The sequence below is a fragment of the Eucalyptus grandis genome, chromosome 7 (assembly GCF_016545825.1).
Source record: "Eucalyptus grandis isolate ANBG69807.140 chromosome 7, ASM1654582v1, whole genome shotgun sequence".
Classification (NCBI taxonomy): domain Eukaryota; kingdom Viridiplantae; phylum Streptophyta; class Magnoliopsida; order Myrtales; family Myrtaceae; genus Eucalyptus; species Eucalyptus grandis.
This window is the reverse complement of record NC_052618.1, coordinates 21,367,368-21,391,087: the sequence shown is the minus strand read 5'-3', so window position 1 is coordinate 21,391,087 and position 23,720 is coordinate 21,367,368. Positions and strand designations below refer to the sequence as shown.

Genomic DNA, 23,720 nt, shown 5'->3' with positions numbered 1-23,720 from the left:
TTGGCGACCGAACCGGGCGTACAAGAACTGTGGGCGTGTCAGATTGGGTACTTACAGTGCGTGAGGGATTGCGAGGCGGGGGCGTGGTCCTGGTGATCGATGGGGGTGACTCGAGACTCATTCCGATTAATCTATCCAGACGATTTCTTTCATCTTCTTCTTCTTCTGGTGAATTTCCGGTTGGCCTGGCAGTCGCTTCATTGTAAATTCGAAGACCATCTTTCCTTTAACTCTCCTAGTCTTCTGGAACCGGTCTACGACATACAGTCCATCGTATATGAAGCTGCCATCCCAGTCCTTACGGATCACTCGCACTGGCTTGTTCCTCTTCATGCTGTTCGCTAGGGCCAAATTCCCTTGAGTAAGCTTCTGATCTTCAGCCTCCTCCTTGTCGCGACTGGACATTCTGCCGCCCTGGCCCAAATAAATCAGCTCGTCAGGATTTGTCAGATCGTCTGCATAATCCCAGGAAGCAACGACGCTCGTGGCTAGCGTGTCCGGTCGAGTTCCTATGCAATCAATGCCGCCCCGAAGAGGACGATGGAGACCGACAATGGCGAGCTCCATCCTGTAACGGAATTTCTGTCCTACCTCCACTCCTGGAACCTCTCCAATGAATTGCCTGCCGCCGTGCACGTACCCGGCTCTTCTCTTAACCTCTTTAGCAGCCAAGAAATCAATCCTTCTAATGCACCTGCCTTCTTCGCGTGCTCTCGGTTTTTCCCGTTCGAGCTGGCGACAAATTTCTCTGTAGAGCCTTATAGTCGAGATCACCTTCTCTCGGGCTGAATCACGTCTGCCGTTGCGTGTGACGTTCTCCGCCTCTTTCATCGTTGTTTGGCGCGAACCTCTGGCCATATTCTCCAGCAAATTACTGCTCTTGGACCAATCAAAAGGCGATTGCCGATGCCAAATGACGACGTGCGCATTCATGGAGCTCTCGACCAAAGCACCGGGAGATCCATCAGGGATGAACTCCCCTTCTTCTGTTCTTTCTGTCACGTGTTTGCCCTCCACATTCTTCATCATACCCGAAACTGAAAAAGACGAAGTTCAGATCTTGAACAGCCACGGAAGCACAAGAACAAGGACGAAAAGTAACTCTCTGTTTTGCCCTTCTTGCTCTTAACGAGTCGGACGAGGAGTCAGTCGAATGAGAGCGTTAGGCATGCGGAACCAACATCGACAGCCATGTTTGAGAGCGAAAAGGAGCCTCATTTTCTCCTTCAATCATGCAGAATTTTCCGCTGTTGTCTGGAAATGGCACGAGCTCATCCTCACGTTCTTACAACCAACAGCAAGAGCATTGGGGAACCGCACGAATCCCATTTTCCGTGGATCTGAAAAATGCCCGCGCTATTTCCACCACAGCTTTGTTCTCTGCGGTTCCGACATTCTTCTCTTTGTTCTCTCTCCTTTCAGCAGAAACTGCATATGCCAGCCTCACAATGTTATATATTTTCAGAAGTATGCAATTTTCTCGCTGTAGAAACTAGAATTAGTAAAAAGTTCGTGGGGGTGAAGTAGACCCATTTTTCAACCCAAAACCAACAGAGCAATACTATGTTGATGCGGCACCCAGCTCGTTGTTGATTCATCCTAATTTTTTGGAAATTTAGTGTTTGTCTAGACACTTAACTCGAAAGTTGTGCGAAATTCAAAAGTGTCAGTCGGAAAAAGATTTAAGTATTCACACCTTGCCATAAGTCTAGGAAAAGTTTGTGACTCCGTTATTCATTTGAAGTTCAGATCTCCATATTGGAATTTTCTCTCGCTGTAACTTAACTAAGAAAGATCAGCATGAACATTGGGGTGCTCGTGCATCCTTCCAGACTGGAATCATCAGAATGAAACCAGACCAAATGGACATAAGGGGGAAGCATTACTCACTTAACCGTTCGTAAGTGTTGGGCAAACATATATGAGGGAAGAGGTGAAAACAAGAGGGCTATGCAACGACGAACATTCAGGGGTGAGCACCAGGTTGGGCTCAACTAAGGTGGAAGTGAACCGCTTCACAAGAGCAAGGGCATTGGTTGTCACTCTGAACAAAATCCTCCACCCTCTCCGCCCCACTCGAAACCTGTGTGGACGTGTTTTTGCGTCAGCACGTCACTCACCCACTTATCTACATTGCTCGCGCCACACAAATCCTAACCCATGAACCGACCCGACCTCAGCACCGAAGCTTCCTCATCGACTTGACGAGCCAATCCAGAGTCACCTATTCTTTAGATGGAACAGTTTAAGAGAAAAGTAACTAAAAGATTAGAGCTCGGGTTGGGTCGACTACGCCGAGTCCGGAACAAGTATGGCTGACTATCTGAGTAAAAGCTCAGATTGATCGTCAAAATCCAAGAACAAGTCGATCTAAAGCCATAGTAAAAGCTCTCCCTCAAAGAAATCGATTAGGTGGGAATAATTGAGATTATACCACGACAACACGTCCACCAAACAAGACTATCTGAGTCAACACACAAGTGTAGAACATCCAATTCAAGAGCAGGCGTATCATCTTTCACCTTGCTGAAAGTAGATGTCCAGAAGAAAGCTTAAAGAACAGCAATGGAATGCTAGTAAGTAAAACTACATTATCACGACAAAAAGGCCATTCCACCACAGCACTTCAGAAGCACTGTTCTTAGATTTTGTTGAAGGCGACGATGTCACAACTCTGAACGTATCCATTAATAGGCTCAGCTTGAAGATGCTCCTCGATGAGGGTGTCCACTGAGACAAGGTCATCCACAATGGTCATCATGATCTGCAACTTCTTAATCCCGTAACCCACTGGAACCAGTTTCGCTGCAAGGAAGAAAGCAAAAGAAGAAATCCTCATAAGGGGATAAACATGACATTCAGTGACAAAGCATTATGGTCATACTGGCGATATAATGAGACAGTCAAAACTTACAAGCTCCCCAGAAGAGCCAGGCATCTTCACCCTCCTGACAGCCTCTTCCAGCTTCTTCATGTCTGTCTCATCATCCCAAGGTTTCATATCCAAGAGGACAGATGACTTTCCACCTATAACAGGAACCAGATACACACACAAGCCAAGATATTGAAATCACTGATGAGAATTTTATTCCAAAAAAAGAAACAAGTTCAGGCTAGCAAGCAGCCTAATCAACGTGATAAATAAGTTTCTAAGAATTAGGTTAACACCTTCAAGCAAGCAAGCTGTATACATCTATCTTTTGTTTTCTTTATCGCAGAGGAAAGTTCACTTACTGATCATATCAGGTATAAACGTAAATGAACCAGGACGCATCAGCCCCCAAGAGTCAAGATATAACAGCTGCTACTATTGCATGTATTTTTTTTCTTAACCCAGGAGAGAAGTCACTCCAAGAAAGTGAATTTAGGAGAATGATTGCAAAGTTACTTTCTTTCTTCTTTGTGAATGCCTTTTTGGCTGCCTCCCTCTCTTCTGCAGCCTTCTGGTCCTCCTCTGTCTCTTCACCAAAGAGATCCAAGTCGTCGCCATCCTCAGCAGGAGCAGCCTGGTGAAAAGAAAATGAAACATCAAATCTTGACCATTCAAAATAGAAACGTCAGCAAAAGTCAAAACTCTACCGAGTTAAAGCGAATCTTAAAGAGATGCATTCAGTTGCTTAGTGATCTAAAGGTCAACTTAACATAAGGTCCTTGTTTCGAAATTTAAGACTATCTATTTACTCATACATGTAATTCCACAGGACAAGATAAGGACAACTTTCTCCACGAAGGCAAGATAGTAGGGTCTAATCACTTAGTCATTATTAAGTTGTTCAAACCTAGATCAAAGCAAGATCCCTATTCTGTAACATGTGTAGCAGAGTGCATAAAAAACATTCACTGAATCAAATGAAACAATGTTTCTGAGTTTTACTCGCCACTATGGATAAAATTCCATCGGTGCTTACTGAAGATTGGAAGGGATAATTCCATTTTGGGTTACATAAAGTGTAAGAAGTTAATAGAATTAGCAAACGAAAGTATATATTTCTAGAAGAAGCGAGGCCTCTAGCAGCAGGACCATCTCATTTGCCGCAAAGGCTTTACAGACAGAACAGTCTCTCCTGATAATAGAAAAGCATACCTCGATGAAAGTAAAATTGACATTATTGAGGAGATTAGCCTATATATAAAACAAGAAAATCTGTAACATCACTCAGAAAGCTTATGATGCCAAATTCTTATTAAAACAACAACAAACTGAGCCTATCCCTCTGAACGGGGTGGATAAACCCTTCTACACCATTTCATTTGATTCAATTTCTCATCGAAGTCTTAAAAAAGAAGCCACTGCATCAGTACATATAACATCCCCCTTAACTTCTTCGACTAGAGCACCTTTGGCACCTACTCCAACACCAGCAGCTTTGCCAGGAAGCTAAACAATTGAACAAAATAGGAGACATTAGGAAGCATTCGACTCTAAAATCAAAATAAAATGCTATAACAAGATGAGATGCAACAATGCCGAAAATTTCTCAACTTCAACAAATTCAAAGAACACGACGCAGGCATGCACTGATCTCCTCCCCAAACCATACCAAGAAAATCAGGCAATCGATATTGTTGACCTTAAATTGAAGATAAGGGCCTCCGAACATGCTTTCATGCAAGTCTATAATTACAATAGGCACTCGTAAACACAGAAAAATCCTCGCTTTTCATGACCCTTCTCGTAATAATAATAATAATAATAATAATAATAATAATAATAATAATAATAATAATAATAATAAAAGAGTAAATGTCATGATTGTTGGGCCGGTTATTCGCATTGCATGGGCTTATTAGCTTTTGAAAGAGTTTCAGTGTTACGCCTTTGGTTAGGACTATTTTACAAATGAATCAATAGAATAAACTGAAATTAAAAGACAACAATAAAAGTAGATCATAATCCCCAAAATTTTTGTCGAAAAAAAAAATACGTGCTTAGGTTTTTCTTTGCCAAGGAAAATGAATGTATGAATTATTTATTCATATCTGATCATTCTAATTAAATTTATTGATGATAATTAAGATTTAATGTATTCTTTCTAAAATTTGTTGGGCCATGCATCTTACTTGTTTCAGCTGGAAATCCATTAGATGATTAGTAATAAACGAAAAGGCCGCGCCGACTTCAAGGTAGGACTTCAGCCCGTGTCCTGTGAACACTAATTTTAAACTTTTGAAAATTGGAACAGGTCTCCGATTAAACAACCTGATCTTGGATCCAGGTTCCAAATCCGATGTATATTGTAACTATTTCTGTTTCTCTGAGGGCACTGCAAGGGATACATAGAACAGAAGAAGAAGAAGACAATCTGACGAAGAAGATACCTCAGTGTATGTCCACAACACGTTTGGATCTACAGTGCAATTTGGTTGTTATTTAAGTTTCACGTTGTGTTACTGAAAACAGCCATTGTTATTATCTCCATGTGCAAAAGAAAAAATAGGTTTTGCAGATTGATCCAACCAAAATAATAGGTTTTGCAATATGACTTCACTGTTAAGTTTTGTGAATCAATTTAGTTGTTATTTAAGTTTCAGGCCGTGTTACTGAAAACAACCATTGATATTATCTCCATGGCAAAAGGAAAAGTAGGTTTCGCAGATTGATCCAAACAGGGAACGCAACAACTTCGTTACTTTGAATATCCCTGACGTCAACGAGATGAATGGAAGGGTGTACATTTTTGGTTCCATCTTTTTCATTGGTTCTTTTGTTGACATTGTCAAGTTTTGGCTTGAGACTTCTAATGGATGGTTGATTGGGACCAATGGTGTGAAGACTAGAGGAGCTGGATCAAGTTTTAGTGATGAGGGACGGAGGTAGAGAGCAAAAACAGGTTGCAATGGCTATCGCTGTGAAAGGGATTGCTGTAGAGAGCAAGACAGGTTTGGATATGATAATCCAAGCAGGGAAAGCGGCTCTGCCCATTCAGGTGATGAGGATAACTCGAGCAATCATTTTGTGGACTGTGATCAAGATTTAGATGACAATGAGCAGGAGCACAACAGCAAGAACCACAACAACTGTGCAAGGAAGCTGGGTCTTAGCCATCTTAGCCCTGCGTAATGCAGGCCAAGCAAATGGCTGGACAAGGTAAATATTTATTAGATCGGTTTTATTTGTTTGCTTTTTGTACTGTCCTCTTTGTATATCTTTTTTTCTTTTTATATATGTTGAAGTAAACATGGTATGAGAAAAGAAAAATTTCTATTCTACCGGTTCTTGTAACTACATAATTTTGTTCATGCAATTTACTGATTCATTCACATTACAAGTTTGTCGTGGAAAACAATTGTCTTATGATCATGTGGAACTTTTCTTGAGAAACTTCTAATCTTAGCTATTTGTGGAGGATTCATAAGAGCCAGTAAGGAGATAGTTCTAGCTTGTGCCGTTTATGCAAACGGGTTCTTTGTTGTAGCAAAGATGGCATTCTAGAACCACATATATTGAATCAAGAACGCCTTGACACCCTTTCATGTGTGTTGCGAAAGGTCATACGCTTATATATTTTTTAGGGTAGTCGATATTTTGACCTTCAGGAGAGCTCGAAATTGGACTGGGAGCTAATGTTCGGCGATCATATTGATGTGCCAAGTGCTCATTTTAGAAGCACGTCGAGACAATCAATTTTGAGGCTCTAAACAACTTTTTTGTCTAGAACGACATTCAAAGTGCACTTCTAAATCTTTTTTCCTAATGAATAAAATTCATGAACTTGTCGCTTAAAGAGATTTGTCTGTAATTTATAATTATGGACTGCTCATGTTTTCAATTGAAATTAGATCAATTGCATATACTGGACGTGATAAAGAGCTGTAACAGCAATGAAAAGAACATGATAAAACGTAAGCAAAGTAATGTGTGATCAATACATATCATAGAGGTACGTAGATACATGGCAACAAACATAAACAAATAGAATCCCAAGAGACATCTCATAATAAACAAACGTTCTAATAAATTTTAATTAAAGATACGCTGAGACAAATGATGGATCAATGGTACTAAAATCTTCAGGGGCTTGTGGCTGGAGGTGGGGTGAGGAAAGGAATAGAGGGGATTTTAGGGAGAGAAGTTGGGATGCTTGGCATCGGCGGCAGGTTGGTCGGCATGGCCGGCAAGCTTGGAAGTGGTGGCAAAGTAGTCTTGGGCAATGTTGGCTGGGTTGCAGGCAGCGTCGGCAGTGTGGGTTGAGGTAGGGTCGTTGGGATGGTGGGCATGGGCGGCATGGCGACTTTGGGCAATGTTGGCATGGCAGGCAAAGGAGGCAAAGACCCTGGTTTTGGTATAGTTGGTATGGTGGGAAGAGTCGGTATGGATGGAATGGTTGCTTGTAGCAGATGACGAGCTCCGAAGCTCATATTCATGCTAGAGAAAATTACGGCAATGAAGAGGACAAAGCTTTTTGAGGAAGGAGCCATATTTGTAAAGTGGGCAATAGATGTTATGTTGTGATGAGCTCAGGGACTTGAAATTGATGAGCTGAGAGGAAGGGGATTGGAGTTTATATTGCAAGAAATGTCGGGCAGAATTAGGGTTGTGATGATAAGTTGGTGAGTTGCCGTTTGGCACGGTTGGGAAAGAATTAGAAGATGATGTCTTGATTGGTTCTTTAGTTAGTTCACCTCCTCATGTCAATCTTCCGCCGGCATAAAGAAATGTCAAACCTGCTTGTTGCTGTTTGACCTGCCAGATGGCATTATGTTCATGAAGTCAAGCTTCATTCGAATCTTTGTCTTAATGGAAGGTGACTAAATAAACAACTTAGTTTTCGGGAGTAATCAGGTAAATAACTTGCTTCCTCCTAAGTAGGGCGATTATTGCCGTACCAACTCGCTTTTTGATTTTTGAACATATGGAGCTAGCGATTCATGTGTTGTGTTGTGTGTTCCACCGCACTTTGTAGATTATATTTGTCTTAATATTTTACTCTTGTTAGTTTCTATTTGTTGAATTATAGCCTTTCGTGGGGATGACCTTGGGATGCAGATTTCTCGTGCCTCACCATCACAACCTCCCTTTTGACGCCCTCTTACACCCCGGGCTCTCCAGAGCCACCAATTGATGATTTATGATTTGAATTTTTAATGTAAGTTAATTTTAAATAGGATTAGCCATTAATCGATTTAAAGTGAGTTGATTAGAAACCCAAATAAAATATCATGAGATATACTTCACTCTTACGCGACCAGAGAAGAGAATTTATGATCAGGGATTTGATTACACTAATTAATCACTAACGTTTTTCCGGTACCTAACTTTGTTTAAACATCAAGTAATATATTTATACGGCATTTTATACTAATAACGAGTTCTAGGATTTTATCCTTTACCCAAATAGAGGGAATATGCATTTCCATGCATCATAAGGAATAGAAATCCATGCATCATAAGGACGCAATTGGAATAAATCGATATTCGCTTACAAGAATTTAAACGCATTTTTATTTATTTTATTTTATGCATTTTCACACATTTTTTTAAAAACACTCAAAAGACCATTTTTTTTTTTATTGATGGTATATTTGCCACAAATTTTACCAATTTGGGGTTTTTTTTGCAATCGAATAAATAAGTTTTGGATAAATTTGTCATAAACGTACTCAGGTTTATAGTTTTTATGATCAATAAGATAAATTTCTACAGGTGTCTGGTTTGAGGTTTTTCATAATAAAAAAAAATAATTTGGGATAAATTTGTCACATGTATACCAATTTGGGGTTTTTTAGGTTATTAACCATTTTTATTGTTATATTTTTTATTTTTTATTATAAAAATAATATATTATTAAATTATAAAAAGGGACTAGGGTCGGATCTGCGCATCCGACCCGGGTTGAAGCCAGTCCGAGCCCTCCTGGTCCGGGCGCAAGAAGCTGGACTGAGCGCAGTGAGTGGGCCCGGTCCGATTATATTTTTAAATAAAAAGAACCCAACCCATAGTCCATGCACCAAATTAAACCTAAAACCTAGACCAAGCCGGCCCACACACGTCCAGCCCAAATCGACCGGAACCCTACCCGGCTAAGCCCCGCACATGACCCAATCTGCAGCCTCCCTTTCTCATTACACTCACGCAACATCGACGGAGCCAACTGAGGCGAGCGGCACCGGTCGTTGTGGCTGCGCACAACGAATCTGCAGCAGCTCGCGTTGAGGGACCGGCGGATGCGATGGCAAGGCGGTAGCAACAGTAGGGATGGCGGTGGACCGGTGAAGCGGCGAGCAGCGGTGGACGGCGTAGCTTGACTGGGGCGCCGCGACAGCGTTGCGGCGGTGGTCTCACGTGGCCAGGGTTTCCTCAGTTTGGTCGGGAGAGGACTCTCTCTCTCTCAGGTCCCGCCCAGATCGAACGCCCTCGGATCTCGAACCGAATCCTTGAAGAACAATCCAGGACGTGCACAGCAATTAAAAGAAGGTCGGGGCCGGAGCTTGTGCGCCGGACGACCGCGAGCTCTGACCTGGCCCGACCAAAGCAAGGCACAAAAAACGACCGGGGGGTCTTCTGAGCTTGCAGGCCTTCTCCCTCTGGCAGGCTCGCGGACACCCTTTTATAGGCCGAGGAGGCCGATGGATGGAGGCTTCGACCGCCGGTCCTTGGCGCGCCGACCAAGCCTCCTCTCGGCCGAACCGATGTGCTCTCGACCGTCCATTCCACAGCAGGCTTAGCCCTGCTCTGCTTCTTAGCTCAACGTCATTGATGACGCCTGCGAGCTGTCCCATCTGTCACCGGCCTACTCCGCCATAGGTCGTCCTTGTGCGCGTCGTCGTCTTTGCGCGAGTTGCAGAGGTGGAGGGGAAAGGAGGAAGGAAGAAGAAGAAAAACAGAGAGGGAGCCCAGGCCGAAAAGGGCTTCGCCTTGGGCCTGCACGGAAAAGGAAAAGGGGCTAGGGTCTGGCCTAGCCCCAAACCATTTCTCTTTTAAAAAAAAAAAGGAAAAAAAAAAACCCTTAACTTTACCCAAAGTGACACATTTACCCCAAAAAAAATTTTGTGACGTGAAAACCCCAAACTTTTCAAACCTTGACACATTTACCTTGAAATTATAGGGCATTTTGGTCTTTTCATTTTTTTTCTCTTCTCTCTTCCCTCCACCTAGCAGAGGGAAGCCGGCGTCCGACGAGGGCTACCCTCGCCGGCGTCGGCGAGGGTCACCCTCACCGGCGTCGGGCGAGGGCCGCCGCCCGCATGATCAGCGAGGGTGCCCTCGCCAAATGGGAGGGCCATCCTCACCCGACGCCGCCGATGGGCCGACCTCGCCCGCGTCGGGCGAGGGTGTTCCCGCCTTTGCCATTGCCGATCCGGCGAGGACCGTCCTCGCCCATCGCCGGCGAGGGCGGCCCTCGCCTGCGTCGGGCGAGGGTGTCCCTGCCCTCGCTAGATCTTGCAAGGGTCGTCCTCACTCGACGCCGGTGTCGGGCGGCCGCTTGTGTCCGGCGAGGACAACCCTTTGCCGAGGGCACCCCTCGCCCGATGCCGGTGAGGTCACCCTGCCCGACGCCGGCGAGGGCGACCCTCGCGGACGTCGGTCGGCGGAGGGAAGAAGAAGACAAAAAGAAAAAAAAAGGAAAAAAAGAAAAAAGAATAAAAGACAAAAAAAGCCCTTAGTGGGGTAAATGTGTCACGGTTTGAAAAATTTGGAGTTTTTCACGTCACAAAAAAAAGTTTGGGGTAAATGTGTCACTTTGGGCAAAGTTCAGGGTTTTTCGTGGTTTTTTCCCTAAAAAAAATTATTTATCCGAAAATATGGTAAAACAAGGGAAAAGAAAATAGAAAATTCAACTTAGTAGATGCAAGTGATATTAATATTTAGGTGATGCAAAAAATATTTTTCTGTTAGGGCTAGATCGATTCCTAATTTTTTTTTAATTTTAATTATAAATATTTAGTCAAAATTTAAGTGTTAACACCCACAACACGGTATCCCTATTCGTTTCGGATTGGCGAGTGCATGGCGGATTGCAGAATAGAGATAAGATTTTATTGTGATGTTCGATTTAAACAAATATAATATATGTTGAATTATTTGATTTCATGAATGAGATAATATTCATCAGAATACCTAAAATGTTATTGAAGTGAAAATTACATGAAATAAAGTGAATATCGATTAATGCACATAACTATTCATTTTGCATTGTTTAATAACCTTGATAAATTGTGGTTTTGTTCTAGATCAATTTACGTGGTTTTATCTGAATTTAAAACATATCCCACCTACCACCAAGTCATTTTCGTTTTTTTCGGAAAATTATCAATTGCATGTCAATATACACCCAGTGCACACAATCCATCTATTAGATCGCGTGGAATTCACGTGAGACTCACATGATTCAATGGATCACATGCATTAATCCAACATTTTCAAAGATTAAATAAATCAGTAATTATCAAGATTACTTGTAATTAGTAGGGGGTGGAATGAGCAGGTGTTGCTGGGTTGACGCACCATTCTTATGGTGTAAATCCGCCCCAAACGATGCGGGGCCCTGCCGAGCACGGAGAATCCGCACCCTATGCCATCCTCAACTTGTATCACCGCTCATACATTTATATTTATCTAAACTAGACGAACGTGAACCAAATGATATTCCATTAAAACTATCGCTTAAGATGCAACTACCTAACCGAGACAAGCATTTTCCTACTATTTTTGTTATTTATTTTCATATTTATCAGTTTTTTTTTTTATCTTTATTCCTTGCGTCCCTTTTTAGAAATCCTTTTTGTTCTCTCGTTTGTTTTCCTACTCAGAATGTTTCAACCTTCCCATTTTGCCATGTCTATCTTTATCATTCTTCTTTTTTTTTCACTCATGAGTTCACCTAAGATTACACTCAATTTCCCTGCTCAATCCCATTCATCTTTTTCATTCTTTCACTCTTTCCCTACCCGCCAAACAAAATCCGTGTTCTGCCATACAGGGAGAACAGCCGTATATGCTACATAACTCAGACCTCTTTGCACAGCTACATGATAACATCCACTAAAACTTTGTCTGCTGTTGATCTGAGTCGGTGAAGGAGTACCAAGCAAGAGATGAGCAGCACTTTGGGGCTTCCTTGCAGAGAAATAAGAACAAAACAGAGGAGCCTTCTGAAGCGGGGAGCGACCAGCAGCGAAGGAAGGGCGGCAGTTGAATTTCACTTCCCAGAGAGGATTTCTCGGTGAGGTCAGTGTATGTGCTCAAGTGGTCTGGACTGCATCTCTGGATTTGATGGGCTGATGTGAATGAGGCCATATGTTAGATGGGTTTGACTTGTGAATGAATTGTATTTAATAGCCAATGGGCCTACGGCAAATGGGTTTGGGTACTTGCATAGATGGCTGAATTGGACTCTCTTTTTATTTATTTGTTTATTCATTTTTTTTTTTTCCATTCTAGCAGAAATGTATGCTTGACTTGTAGCCATCGCCAAAGAAAGTTTGACTTCAATTATGAAAATGCACGCCTGTGTCTCTTCTGCTTTGTAGATTCATGCGTAAATGGATCAAGGTTCTTTTAAAAGTCCGCAAATGAATCAAAGTTTGAGATTATAAGATTATAGTGATTACAAAATGATGACATATGAATTTTTTCACGAGACCAGATCAGAGACACTTTTATTTTGCTTCCAGAATTCTTCCATTTGAGAAACCACTGTCCTTTTGGAATCCTTTTCATTGAGACTCTTGGCTGCCATTAAAAGAATATTTGCTTATACTACAAAAGAAACTTTTTCCATGAAAAAAGTTTCTCTTCCAATCACAATATTGTAGACTGAAGTGGACATCTAAACGGTGATCTTGTTAACAAAATTTTGCTTAACTTCACATACAGAACTTGCACCTAGGGGTCTTTCTGCAAGAATTTTGAGATTCGGCCTTTGCTAAAGAGTAGCACGATGTCAAAGCTTGCAAAAGACTACTACACTGCATGAGAAGAGAAGAGGTCGCTTTACATCAAGAATCCTATGAAAAGTATTATTAACAACATGGAACACATGATAAACGCCAATAATGACAAACTCCGGAACACCTTTCCATTATGTCTCATGACATAGCTCCTTCCTATACACATCTTTATCCTGTGGTTTTTGGGAATTTCTCCGAATTTCCTGAAATGCAGCTTGAATCTACACAAGAAGAATAAGATTGACTAATTATCAATCAATGAAGATAGCTGAGACTATAGCATCACAATTTATCCCATGAAAGGTAAGGTACAAATGCATAAACATTATTTGCAGCGTCACCAAAACCTGGGGACATATTTTGCCAAAGAATTTAGGTGTCTCTGATTAGTTGGCAGTTGGACCGCAATCAACAAAGACTTCATTAGCTGGCCGATGAAAAAGGAAACAACAGACTTGGGAGAAGTGATCAATTAGCAACACTTTCCTTGTTTCTGCTTAGGAACAAACCTGATGTTAATAAGATTAGGCTGAAAAACTGAAGTGCCTAAACTACAGAAGAGAATTGTACTTGTTACTTAGGGTGCGTTTATTTCATGAAATACTCAACATTTGGAAAAACATTTTTTGAAAAAATAATCGCTTGTATCACCTACAAAAATGATTGAATGCAATTTTTCTTTCAATACCTACAAAAATAGTGTTGGTAATGAAAACATTTTCAATTGACAATTTTTTAAGAGATATAACCAATCATTTTTCAAAAATGTTTTCTAAATCTTGAGTTTTTCTATGAAACAAATGCATCTTTAGGCTCCATTTATTTCGTAGAATATATTTTCTAGAAAAATATTTTCTTACAAATATGTTTTCAAATCATTCATTTTCCATGAAACAAATGAAGTTTTAGTTATTTCGCCATATGCAATTAGCAAAATCAGCAAAGTGATGGAGTTTGCTAAGAGGCGAATTTCAACTTCAAAAATTCAGTGTTCCATACATGAGAACAGAGCTTATCAAACCACACCTATATGACAACATTCAAGGGATGTCATCACACAATAAACTAAGAGAAATGGAGGAGATTGTCATCATGCGTCCTTGTAGACTATTTTTCAGGTGAAATTCCATGGCTCAAATTTTATAAGCACACAAGTTACTATTTCATAGTTATGGTACGAATGGCAATGCATACCTCCCTCTACAAAGCCTTATTGACTTCAGGAGTGAAACCATTAGTATGCAACCGCATCAAGCAACTTTGCAATAGGATATCAGATGAGGAAAAAAAAAATCAGCATGTACGCATTTCATAAACAGAGAAGTAGGATCCAAAGAGCATACGGAAAGCATATTTAATTGAAAAAAAAAAACTACATGCATAGTCAGTCAAGTATGTGCTTTTGCGATCAGATCAAGTGTTTGGATCTTTAAAGCATCAACACTCCTCAGGGACTCCAGTTGGCCCACAAGCCTCTTCAAAGTTGGCATGCGAGATGGGCCTCAGTTGCTGCCGATGCTTCCTTTGCAAAATCCCTCTTCTTCATTTTCGGCCGAAATTTTTTTTTTGATGGGTCTCTGTTATGAAATTTGAAGTTCCTCTACAAAGTTAGCCAGACCCAGATCAATCACGTGATAGTATTATGCCATGGCCACAACAGGATCAAACAGGATAGAAACTAACTAGCAAATTCTTGTTCTCCTTGCTCCAGCTTGTTTCCCTGAACCAGCGAAAATTTGTTGCAATTACACAAAAGTCATCGACACAGCTCATTGAGTTGAAGTCCAAAGTAAGTTTTGATTATTACATAGGCCAACCAGACCAATCACAAAAGCAGCACCGGTTTACCTCGCTAGAATATATAGGAAGCTGGTCTATAATAATGCAGGATAGACTAAAAACTACTTAATCACCCACCAGAAAAAAAAGACCCTTGATTTTTATAATTCATGCTTGAGGGAACAATAAGAAACTTGACAAGGTTTCCAATCATCACGGAGAATTGAAAGGTGTTGTTTTGAACAGGATATTATCTAGATGTTGCATATTTAGTAAATCTCTAATTGAGATAGGGATTTCTCTAAACGATCACAAAGACCAGACACTCAATTTTTTCAGCTTCCTCATAGAATTGATTGCCACCAATACAAATGAGAATAAGCCATCAAAAATGAGTTGATCAATAAATACCTTATAATTGCTGCTTTGTCGCCTCTACAAATTAGTTGAGGCAACATGAAGATTCAAGTTCTTGAAGGATTGAGATTTATTCAAGTGGATTGTTTCCATGAAAGAACAAGTCTTTCTAGGTGGATTAGGTAAGAAAGCTCTGGCAATATGGACCCTTGATAAGAAGCTCTTAGGTATTCTAAGCTCAAAGGAAGCTCCGGTAACGACTGAAGATTGTAACAGTTCCATAGTACAAGGTGTTGGAGAGAAGAAAGATTCCGAATGCTTTCTGGTAGGTCGGATATCAAAGACTCACTAATGTCTAGATATTGCAAATACTGTAAATCCCCAATTGAGTTAGGGATTTCTCTCAATGACCTACAACAACAAGCACTCAACTTCTCTAGCATCCTCAGAGAACCAATTGACGTAGGAATCTTTGTAATACCAGAATTATCTAAAATAAGTTCTCGTAGTTCTTCTAATTCGCCCACTTCTCTCGGTAGCTCCTTGAGACTGCCACAACCACTCAATTCCAAGTAAACAAGGCTCTTGACTTTGCCAATAGAAGGGTGGACCTGCATCAGTTCTTTGCAATTCTTGAAGATGAGAATTTTTAACTCTATGAAAGCCGAGAGATCAAGTGTACATCTTAAAGAATCAATAAATTCAAGTTGGATAACTTGCAACCGCTTTGCCACCTATACAAAGGAGAATAAATTGTCCAAAATGAGTTAATCGACATAACAAAACAACCAAAAAATCACAAAAAATAGCTTTTTTCAATCTTACCACGATTGAATTCCATCCTTTCCAATCATCTGTGATCGAACTATATGACAATTGCAACACCTTTAACTTTGGTAGATGCAAATCGTTTGTCGGAAAAGATGGATTGAGTTCAATGTGAAGCCAATGAAGCCACCTTACTTGAGAAAGGAATTCGTTTAAGTCTTCACTTGCAGTCGTGTCCCCCAATCGAAGGAACCTTAACTTCGTGACATTCTAAATTGCCAATTTGTGCGTGCCTGCAAACTGCTCATGGGCCCCACAATCTAAAAATGGATAAACTAAGAATCCGTCGCAACGATTCGTCTCTATCATTGTCGTACGCTGCATATCAAATCGACGACTATAAGTGTTTGGATTGGCTTTTAATTTTTATTTTTATTTTATTTTTTATTATTTTTTTTAGTTTTTGCGTTTTTAAATCTTGATCTCGTACAATTTGTCATCCTTCCAACCTTAGCAGATAAATGTTAAGACCTATACTCACATTTAATTTTTTGATAACCTTTTGAAATTTGAACAGTATTTTAGATTTTGACATGAAAAAAAAAAATACTTCTTACTTTAGTAAATCTAAGTGAAACACACCTCAATGTTGTACCTCTTGCTTTTTTTCGAATTTTTTGTTGCGCATGCATTTTTATGTTTATTTGAGCGAAATACATAAAACCTTTTAGAACACACAAATGCTTGACTTGTAAATTTTCAAATAATTTTTTTTTACAATTTTTTGAAAGAAGTTATTAAAGAATGCCTTGGAGTCACTTGCTAAGCAACTAAGTAATTGGTTAGTTTTCAATTCATTAACTATGAAGTGTTTAATCATTGCTTTGAAAATCAAATATATATATATATATATATATATATATATATATATATATTTTTTTTTTTTTTTTCAGAAAGTATGTTTAAAAAGTGCTGTGGTGAACTAGTTAATATCTTAGATTTGGGCGGAGATTGGTAAAAGTTGCTTTCAGACCAAGTGAAAATGAAGTAAATAACTTCCTTCAAGATATTATGGTTAGATTAAGGTTTCTAACATGTGGAACAAAAGGTTGTCGATGCTGGCAATATCTTTTCTCAAACAAACTCTATCATACGAAAGTTTCTGGAGAAACGTACTTATTTGTATTTACCAAAAAGAAGAGTGAAGGTATATATATGTCAGTTTGCATAAGATTGGCACCATTTCCTTTGGCATCTTATAAGTCAAAACATCCAGTTTAACTTTCCTGCTAGAACAGATCATTTAAATAGTTGAAGATGGAATTCCCATATGGCTCTGATTGACTTTAATAACAATGGTCGTTTCCCCCCCAAAATTTCAGTTGGTCATCGACAGTTTTCAATAATGATCAAGTATCAAAATTTTAAAAGCTAGAGCATTAATTCCAAAGACACGAAGCTCCATTTGAACTTTTTGTTGGATTAATATCTTGAATTTAACCACAGATAAATCAAGCTCCGACTCGACGTGGATATACAAAAGGATTTTGGAGCTTTGACATAGAGCAGACGTTCAGATGAACAGACTGAGATGTACATGACAAAGGTCACAGGTAGCCAAAGCTACTAGCCAGTGGCTGGTCCACGGGTATGACTCAGCCAGTTGCTTGAATAGCGGAGCAGTGAGATTAAATGGAACCCTGCCACATTTGGTTAGGCGCCAAAGAGACATGTCTAGTGAGTTGTTCTTTTTCTTGGAAATTTATTAAATGGTCGAATTCTTTACGATTCGAAATTAGAAATAAGTTAGCGAAAGCAATGAAAGGTATGGCTGACAGTGCTTTGTGAGATTTGGCCGAAGTGTCTAAGAGGCAATCCTACGTAGCTCGTTTATTGGTTAAGGAAAATCCTTGTGTATGTAGATTAGGCATATGATTTGAGTTTGATTCTTCGTACTATTAAGCATAAATAATTCCTTGAACTATCCAGTCGAACTTATTAAGCTTGTGTTTCACTTGGCAATAAAATTTAATGGAGTATTTCAAAGGCACAAAATCTATGTAAATCTTGGTATCCATTTTTGTTAGATATGTTTTCTAGAGGCATCTTAATGTAAATTGTCGGTGTTTAGCATGGCATGCTTTTTTAAGAGGTGAATCAGAAATTATATATAAGGACTCATTTATTAACATCCATTTCTGGAGAAAAGTAATTCCAAGACAGTGGTGCCTCTCATTCAACCTATTCAAGAAAAAGCACATGTGAGACAATAAAGAAAAAATCGACCTAGAAATGGCGTTATTTTTGTAGTTGAAGTTTACTAACGCTATGTGCGTGCTTTGTTAACATTACGCTTATTCTTATGTGAACTTTGCAACTTAAATTTCGAAAATGATAAGGAAATGATGATAAGAATTGGGGATGATGTGTGTTGAGAGGATATAATAGAACCGCCAAGGTTGTGGGATGGATCGGTTAGAGAAAAAGTGCTCAACTAAAGTGAGAATTTACTCTTTTGCCATTCGTTTTTTTGAGTAGGAGAATGCTTATACAAGGTTAAAATTGGAAGGGACCTAAGGTGAGACCAATCTCACTTTTCTCGTTATCCTGTTAAATTAGAAGACTAAACGTGAAGTGCGCTCCGCGCACAATTACGTCGGATTGGGCTGGTTGACACCAATTGAAGTTCCAAAAATAAAACAATTCCCTCTTTAAAAAAACGCAAAGCACACATTATTATTTTTATTTTTTGACAATTGATTAACTATATTTAGATGGTGGATTGTGATGGTTAATGGTGGTTTTCACTTTTAAGAGCTAAAAGACGAAAATAGCCGGTGAATTCATTTAAAGATAATTCAAGTTGCTGTGATCTTGATTTTAAAGTGATTCACGTTAAGAGACTCAAAGAGAAATCACTCCCTTTAAGAATAGTGTATAGACTAAGTGTCATAGGATGTATGTGGCAAGTAATGCAGGAGACAAGCTATGCAGGTGACAAATGATGCATGTGGAAGTTATACGCAGAAGGCCTTAGAACGTGACAAAGTGGAACTTATCGCACACAAAATAGGAATTTTCAGATAGTATGGGCAGCTTTACAAGAAACCGAGTATTGTCGACCAGAGGCATTAGTATAAAAGGGGGATTCAGAGTCAAAATCAGACACTCACAACACAACAAAGGGATAAGAATACTGTTTTGCTTTCGAGCACGAGAACCGCGGAGCGATGTCAATAGCTCTCTCCACTGGACTTAAGTTCGGCGCAATCGATCGACCCGGTTTTCAGTCAACAGTACCAAAAATTAAGGAGACATTGTTTTGTTTCGGTTATTTGAAAGAGATAAGAATACTGTTTTCTATCTAAAGTATTAATTTTTTGTTTAGTCGACATTTTCTTTTTATTGTGTTTAATTGGTTATGGTATGGGAATCAACAAATCGGCTTCATGCGGACATATATACATATGGCTTTGGGTTTTTGTGAAGTTGTAAGAAACTTCAAAAGAGTTGAACAAGTAAAAAAGAGAGCAACGTCCACTATTCTTAATCTTATTAAGAAGTGTCTATACGTGCCTAGACAAGAGAGGTTGGTATACACTATACTATACTAATATCTTTGTGCTTAATTTATTTATTTTAGTCTTTATGCCTACGTATGGCATGAGTTCACAACCAGTTGATCCATTCCTTTCTTTCTTGGGATAAGTGCACTGAAAATCCTAAAATTTGTAATAAAAGTACAATTAAGTCCTAAAACTTTCAAAAAGTACGATCACGTCTTAAAATTTATCATGAAAATGAATCAAGTCCTAAAAATTTTAAAAATTACAATTAAGTTCTAAAACTTATCATGAAAGTTCAATTACGTCCTAAAACTTTGAAAAAATGCAATCAACGAACGGGCATCATTGAACTAATTTCACAAGTTTTAGGATTTACATACGCTTTTTGAAAGTTTTAGGACTCAATTACATTTTCCTTATAAGTGTGAGGACTTAATTATACTTTTTCAAAATTTTAGAATTCAATTGCATTTTTGTTGGAGTTTTGAAACTTCTAATGCACTTATCCTTTTTTCTTTCACAAGAATTTTTCTTAGAAAGTTCCAAATTGAAATAATTAACTAGTGAAAACCAAGGATGGAAACAGTCACTAAAATCCAGCTGAAATCATCATCTCATGCTATCTTTCATAATTTCACTTATGCATTAATTTCTACTTTACATTACATAAGAAAGAAGTCTCTTATATAGAAAGGGGGTCCCAAACCTCAAACTTTTGTCAAAAGTTTCCACACGATACACATACATTTTACCAAAAAGACATATAGAAGTAGGATATAAAATAGACAAAATCATAAATTAAATAGCCGAGAAATTGGAAATTAGCCCATAAATATGCCACAATCAAATTAAAATCCCTTACATCTTACAATCAATTAATTTGTTTCCTAAACTAATTAGCATCTTTCAACATTTATCTTTGCTCCAACTGATTCGACTTCTAGTCAATTCAAACACCCATATAGTGAGCTCTTTTTGCTGATGTTAAGAATAGTTATTGAATCAACAAAAGAATGTGATATTGAATCATGTGAATGAACTAGGTTAATATAAATTAATGAAATGACATGAACATTGAAAATTTAAGTAAAAGATAAACGTAGTTCAAAAAGTGGCTTCATGCTGAAAATTATACAACAAATAAAAGGCATCGATATAATAATAAGCAAAGGGCATTGTCCCGAAAAATATAAATAAAATTAAACAACTTGGAGAGGAGAGAAATGTTTATTAGGAAAAGTCAAAAGGAAAAGACAACCACATGAAAGAAACAAAGAAAGAAAGAAAGAAAAATCCCTCCTTATCATAACAAGGTCAATGCGATAAACCTTAAAAAAATGGTAAAATTTTCCTAATATAATTAATAAAGGGATTTTTACTATCGTCTCTATTAAAAGAAAAGAAGAGTGAAAGAGATAGATAAAACTAGTAGAGGGACGCGTGTCTAGAATATTTAAAAAAAAAAAATCAAACATTGGTTTTCATAAGATTGGCACCACACTACATACCGCCATACTAGAAAGCAAGCACGTATGATAAACGTGAGATATTTTTTCAATGTTACTGTTTTTGTTTAATTACTAGTTATTTTAATTGGCACTTATTGCCAGTTGTTTTGTTAACCCGGAAAATTTTATTTATTGGATCTATGATGTTGTGCTTCATCTTTATTCAAAATTGAAGTCTTTCATATTATCAATATTTTCAGCTAGATATGAGAATTACACGATTATAGTAAATGAAATTTTAGTGTAGAATCATAATTAAAGGATCTTAAATTGATTGTAAATTAAATATTGGACAGATGTAATTTATATCAATGAATTTGAGTTGAATAATATAACATGTCATCCTTAGAATATTTGTAATCTAAATCAACTGTCACAGTTAATCTATGGATATGAATCGATGTTGACATAGAATTTTCCATAAAATTTGGGAGCGTTTGTCCATAATAGATAAAAGATTAGAATTGATCAAATCAAATATATGAAAATATGAGGACGGAACAGAAAAGGCAGTGTCATATGTTACCTTCTTTTCCGTCAGTCCTTTGAAGGCTTCCTCGTCGACCCATAGTCTACTATGTTTCATGAGTGTTTGTCCTTTGCAGAAAATATCCCTTCCAAGATCTCTCAGTTGATCATGCATACTTAATTTACCATTATCTTCAATTTTTATCAAGCACCTCAGCTTCAACTCTTCAATTCCTTGACTTGCATAAAACTCACAGTCGTCCCACATGTACATAGCAAATTCGATCTTTTTGCCAATAAAGAAACAGGCAATATCGAGGAAAATCTCCTTATGTCCATCTTCTAATGCATCATAACTTATTTTCAATATCTTTTGGACCTTTTTATGTGGTTGTTTTTGTAATTGTTTCAGTATATCATCCCAAACCTTTGGATTTGTTTTTTTATACAAGTATGAACCTATAACCTTAAGTGCCAAGGGAAGCCCACCCATAGTGGATATGATCTGACGAGATATAACTACAAAGTCACTTGAAGGATGTTCCGTTCGAAATGCATGTCTGTTAAATAAAATGAAAGAATGCACCTCATTCATCACTCTCATTTCATGCTCGTAGTCTACCTCGAATTCGGATCGATGAAGAACAGCTTTATTTCTAGTTGTAACAATTATAATACTTCCTGAAGCAAACCAGTAACCTCCTCCAGCCAAAGCATCTAACTGATCCTTGTGATCTATCTCATCCAAAAGAATGAGAACCTTTTTCCTTGTGAATCTAGATTTGATTAAGTTAATTCCTGAATCAACCGTTGACACTTCATTTTTTTCTTGTAGTATCTCAGATATTAGTCGACTCTGTAGATACTTAATACTGTGGTGCTTGGTCGTTTCTCGAATATCTGGAAGGAAGCAGACATGATCAAATTTATTCGAGAGTTGATTGTAGATGCACTTGGCAAGAGTTGTCTTGCCTATCCCCCCCATGCCATAAATTCCAATCATTCGAGCATTGACGGAAGGACTATTTATGCAACTCATAATCTTCTTCAGCTGATCATCAAGTCCAACTAGTTCCTTCGGAACAAGTAGAGGAAAATCTTTTCGTAACTCTCCTAGAACAGTTTCGACAACACGTTCTATCAGTTCTCCCTCATGCCTGTCAAGCAACAAAAACAATGAGAGACTATGAACCTAGAAATGGTCCAAGCAAATCTGATCCTTATCAATTCAGCCAATCTACATACTAAAAAAAAAAACTCAGCCAATCCCCGTTGGAGGTTGATTTTATTCGGTGGCGTTAAGCTCTGGAAGATTAAGCATTGATATCCTTTGTAGGTGTAGTTTTTTTTAGCAGTTGCTGATTTAGCTTCCGGGGACATTTTGGGGGAGTACTAGTTTTTGTTGTGTTTGGGCATACTATGGTTGTCCATCGGGATATTTTGGGGATTTCCTTGTGAGCATATACTGGAAGTAGTTCATCCATATTTCATCGCAATTGCATGAATAAGAAACTTACTCATCAAAAAAATAATAATAAAGTGAAAGAGAAGTACCCGCTAGCAAATTCATCGGATTTCCATCCATGTAAGTCACTCACATCTTTAAGTGCTTGTCGCCCTTCCTCAATATCTTTCTCATCAAAACGATGCTTATGCGAATGGAAGGCCTCCCCAAATTTTCCTTTCAGATGCCGCACATCGGATGGGTCCACTTTGTAAAAAATGGGCAAAACTATATGTGAATTGCTCTTCTTGAAATCCATGATATGAATAAGCTCACGGAGGCACCATTTGCTCGAAGCATAATGTCCAGAGATGATGGGGATAGAAATCTTAGAACATGTGATGGCATCGAGAAGCACTGGACTAAATTCCTCGCCAATTCGGATTCTGTTACAGTCCCTGAACACGCAGATTCCTGCAGTACCGAGTCTGTGGTACAGGTGATCAGTGAATTCCTTTCGAGTATCTAAGCCATTAAAGCTCAAGAATACGTCGTATCGAGTGCTACCTCCTTTAGTGGGTTTCGGAAGGAAGGATGAAGGAGAGGGTGCTCCCTCAGTGCTCTCTTTTTCTTCCGCAACAAGCATTTCTTTGTTTGCCTTGCTCAGGCTTTGCCCTTTCTCCATGGAAGTCTGATAGGCAGAAATGAAGAGAGAACGTCCTCCTGCTGCACAAAATGATCAAGACAAACAAATGAAAAGGGTCGGATGGAGAGCATATGCTTTTTGGGTGGAGAGCATTTGCTTTATGAACGATTCCGAATACAAAATGTTTAACGGCCGAGTCTACCTAAGCGGGTGTCTGTTGACTAATTTAATATTAAAAGTTATTGACTTGGAGCAGTGCATTGCACATTTTCTTTTCCCAATGGGCCTCAGCT

At 38.9% G+C, this 23,720-nt stretch overlaps 1 protein-coding gene, 1 long non-coding RNA gene and 1 other non-coding gene across 3 annotated transcripts; all 3 read right to left on the bottom strand.

The window, feature by feature from the left end:
• Nucleotides 1-2,389: 2,389 nt before the first annotated feature.
• On the bottom strand, nucleotides 2,390-5,405 carry LOC104429023. Its single transcript, XR_005553142.1, has 7 exons — nucleotides 5,383-5,405; nucleotides 5,201-5,264; nucleotides 4,310-4,378; nucleotides 4,085-4,123; nucleotides 3,389-3,506; nucleotides 2,915-3,069; nucleotides 2,390-2,805 (listed from the first exon to the last, which is right to left on the bottom strand). It is a non-coding gene; the product is annotated as an elongation factor 1-beta 2 (transcript).
• Nucleotides 5,406-14,449: 9,044 nt separating this feature from the next.
• LOC120295457 lies at nucleotides 14,450-16,074 on the bottom strand. Its single transcript, XR_005552866.1, has 3 exons — nucleotides 15,853-16,074; nucleotides 15,082-15,761; nucleotides 14,450-14,611 (listed from the first exon to the last, which is right to left on the bottom strand). It is a non-coding gene; the product is annotated as an uncharacterized LOC120295457 (long non-coding RNA).
• Nucleotides 16,075-18,027: 1,953 nt separating this feature from the next.
• Nucleotides 18,028-23,466, bottom strand: LOC120295971 (disease resistance protein RPV1-like). Its single transcript, XM_039317605.1, has 4 exons — nucleotides 22,892-23,466; nucleotides 21,924-22,494; nucleotides 21,396-21,623; nucleotides 18,028-18,036 (listed from the first exon to the last, which is right to left on the bottom strand). The coding sequence occupies exons 1-4, from the start codon at nucleotides 23,464-23,466 to the stop codon at nucleotides 18,028-18,030; spliced, it is 1,383 nt and encodes a 460-aa protein (XP_039173539.1).
• Nucleotides 23,467-23,720: the final 254 nt, after the last annotated feature.

Coding starts and splice junctions, on each gene's coding strand:
- LOC120295971 (XM_039317605.1), bottom strand. CDS start 23,466: ATGGAGAAAGGGCAAAGCCTGAGCAAGGCAAACAAAGAAATGCTTGTT. Junction 22,495..22,891: donor TCCGATGAATTTGCTAGCGG/GTACTTCTCTTT, acceptor GTTGCTTGACAG/GCATGAGGGAGAACTGATAG. Junction 21,624..21,923: donor AAATGAGAGTGATGAATGAG/GTGCATTCTTTC, acceptor ATTGGCAAAAAG/ATCGAATTTGCTATGTACAT.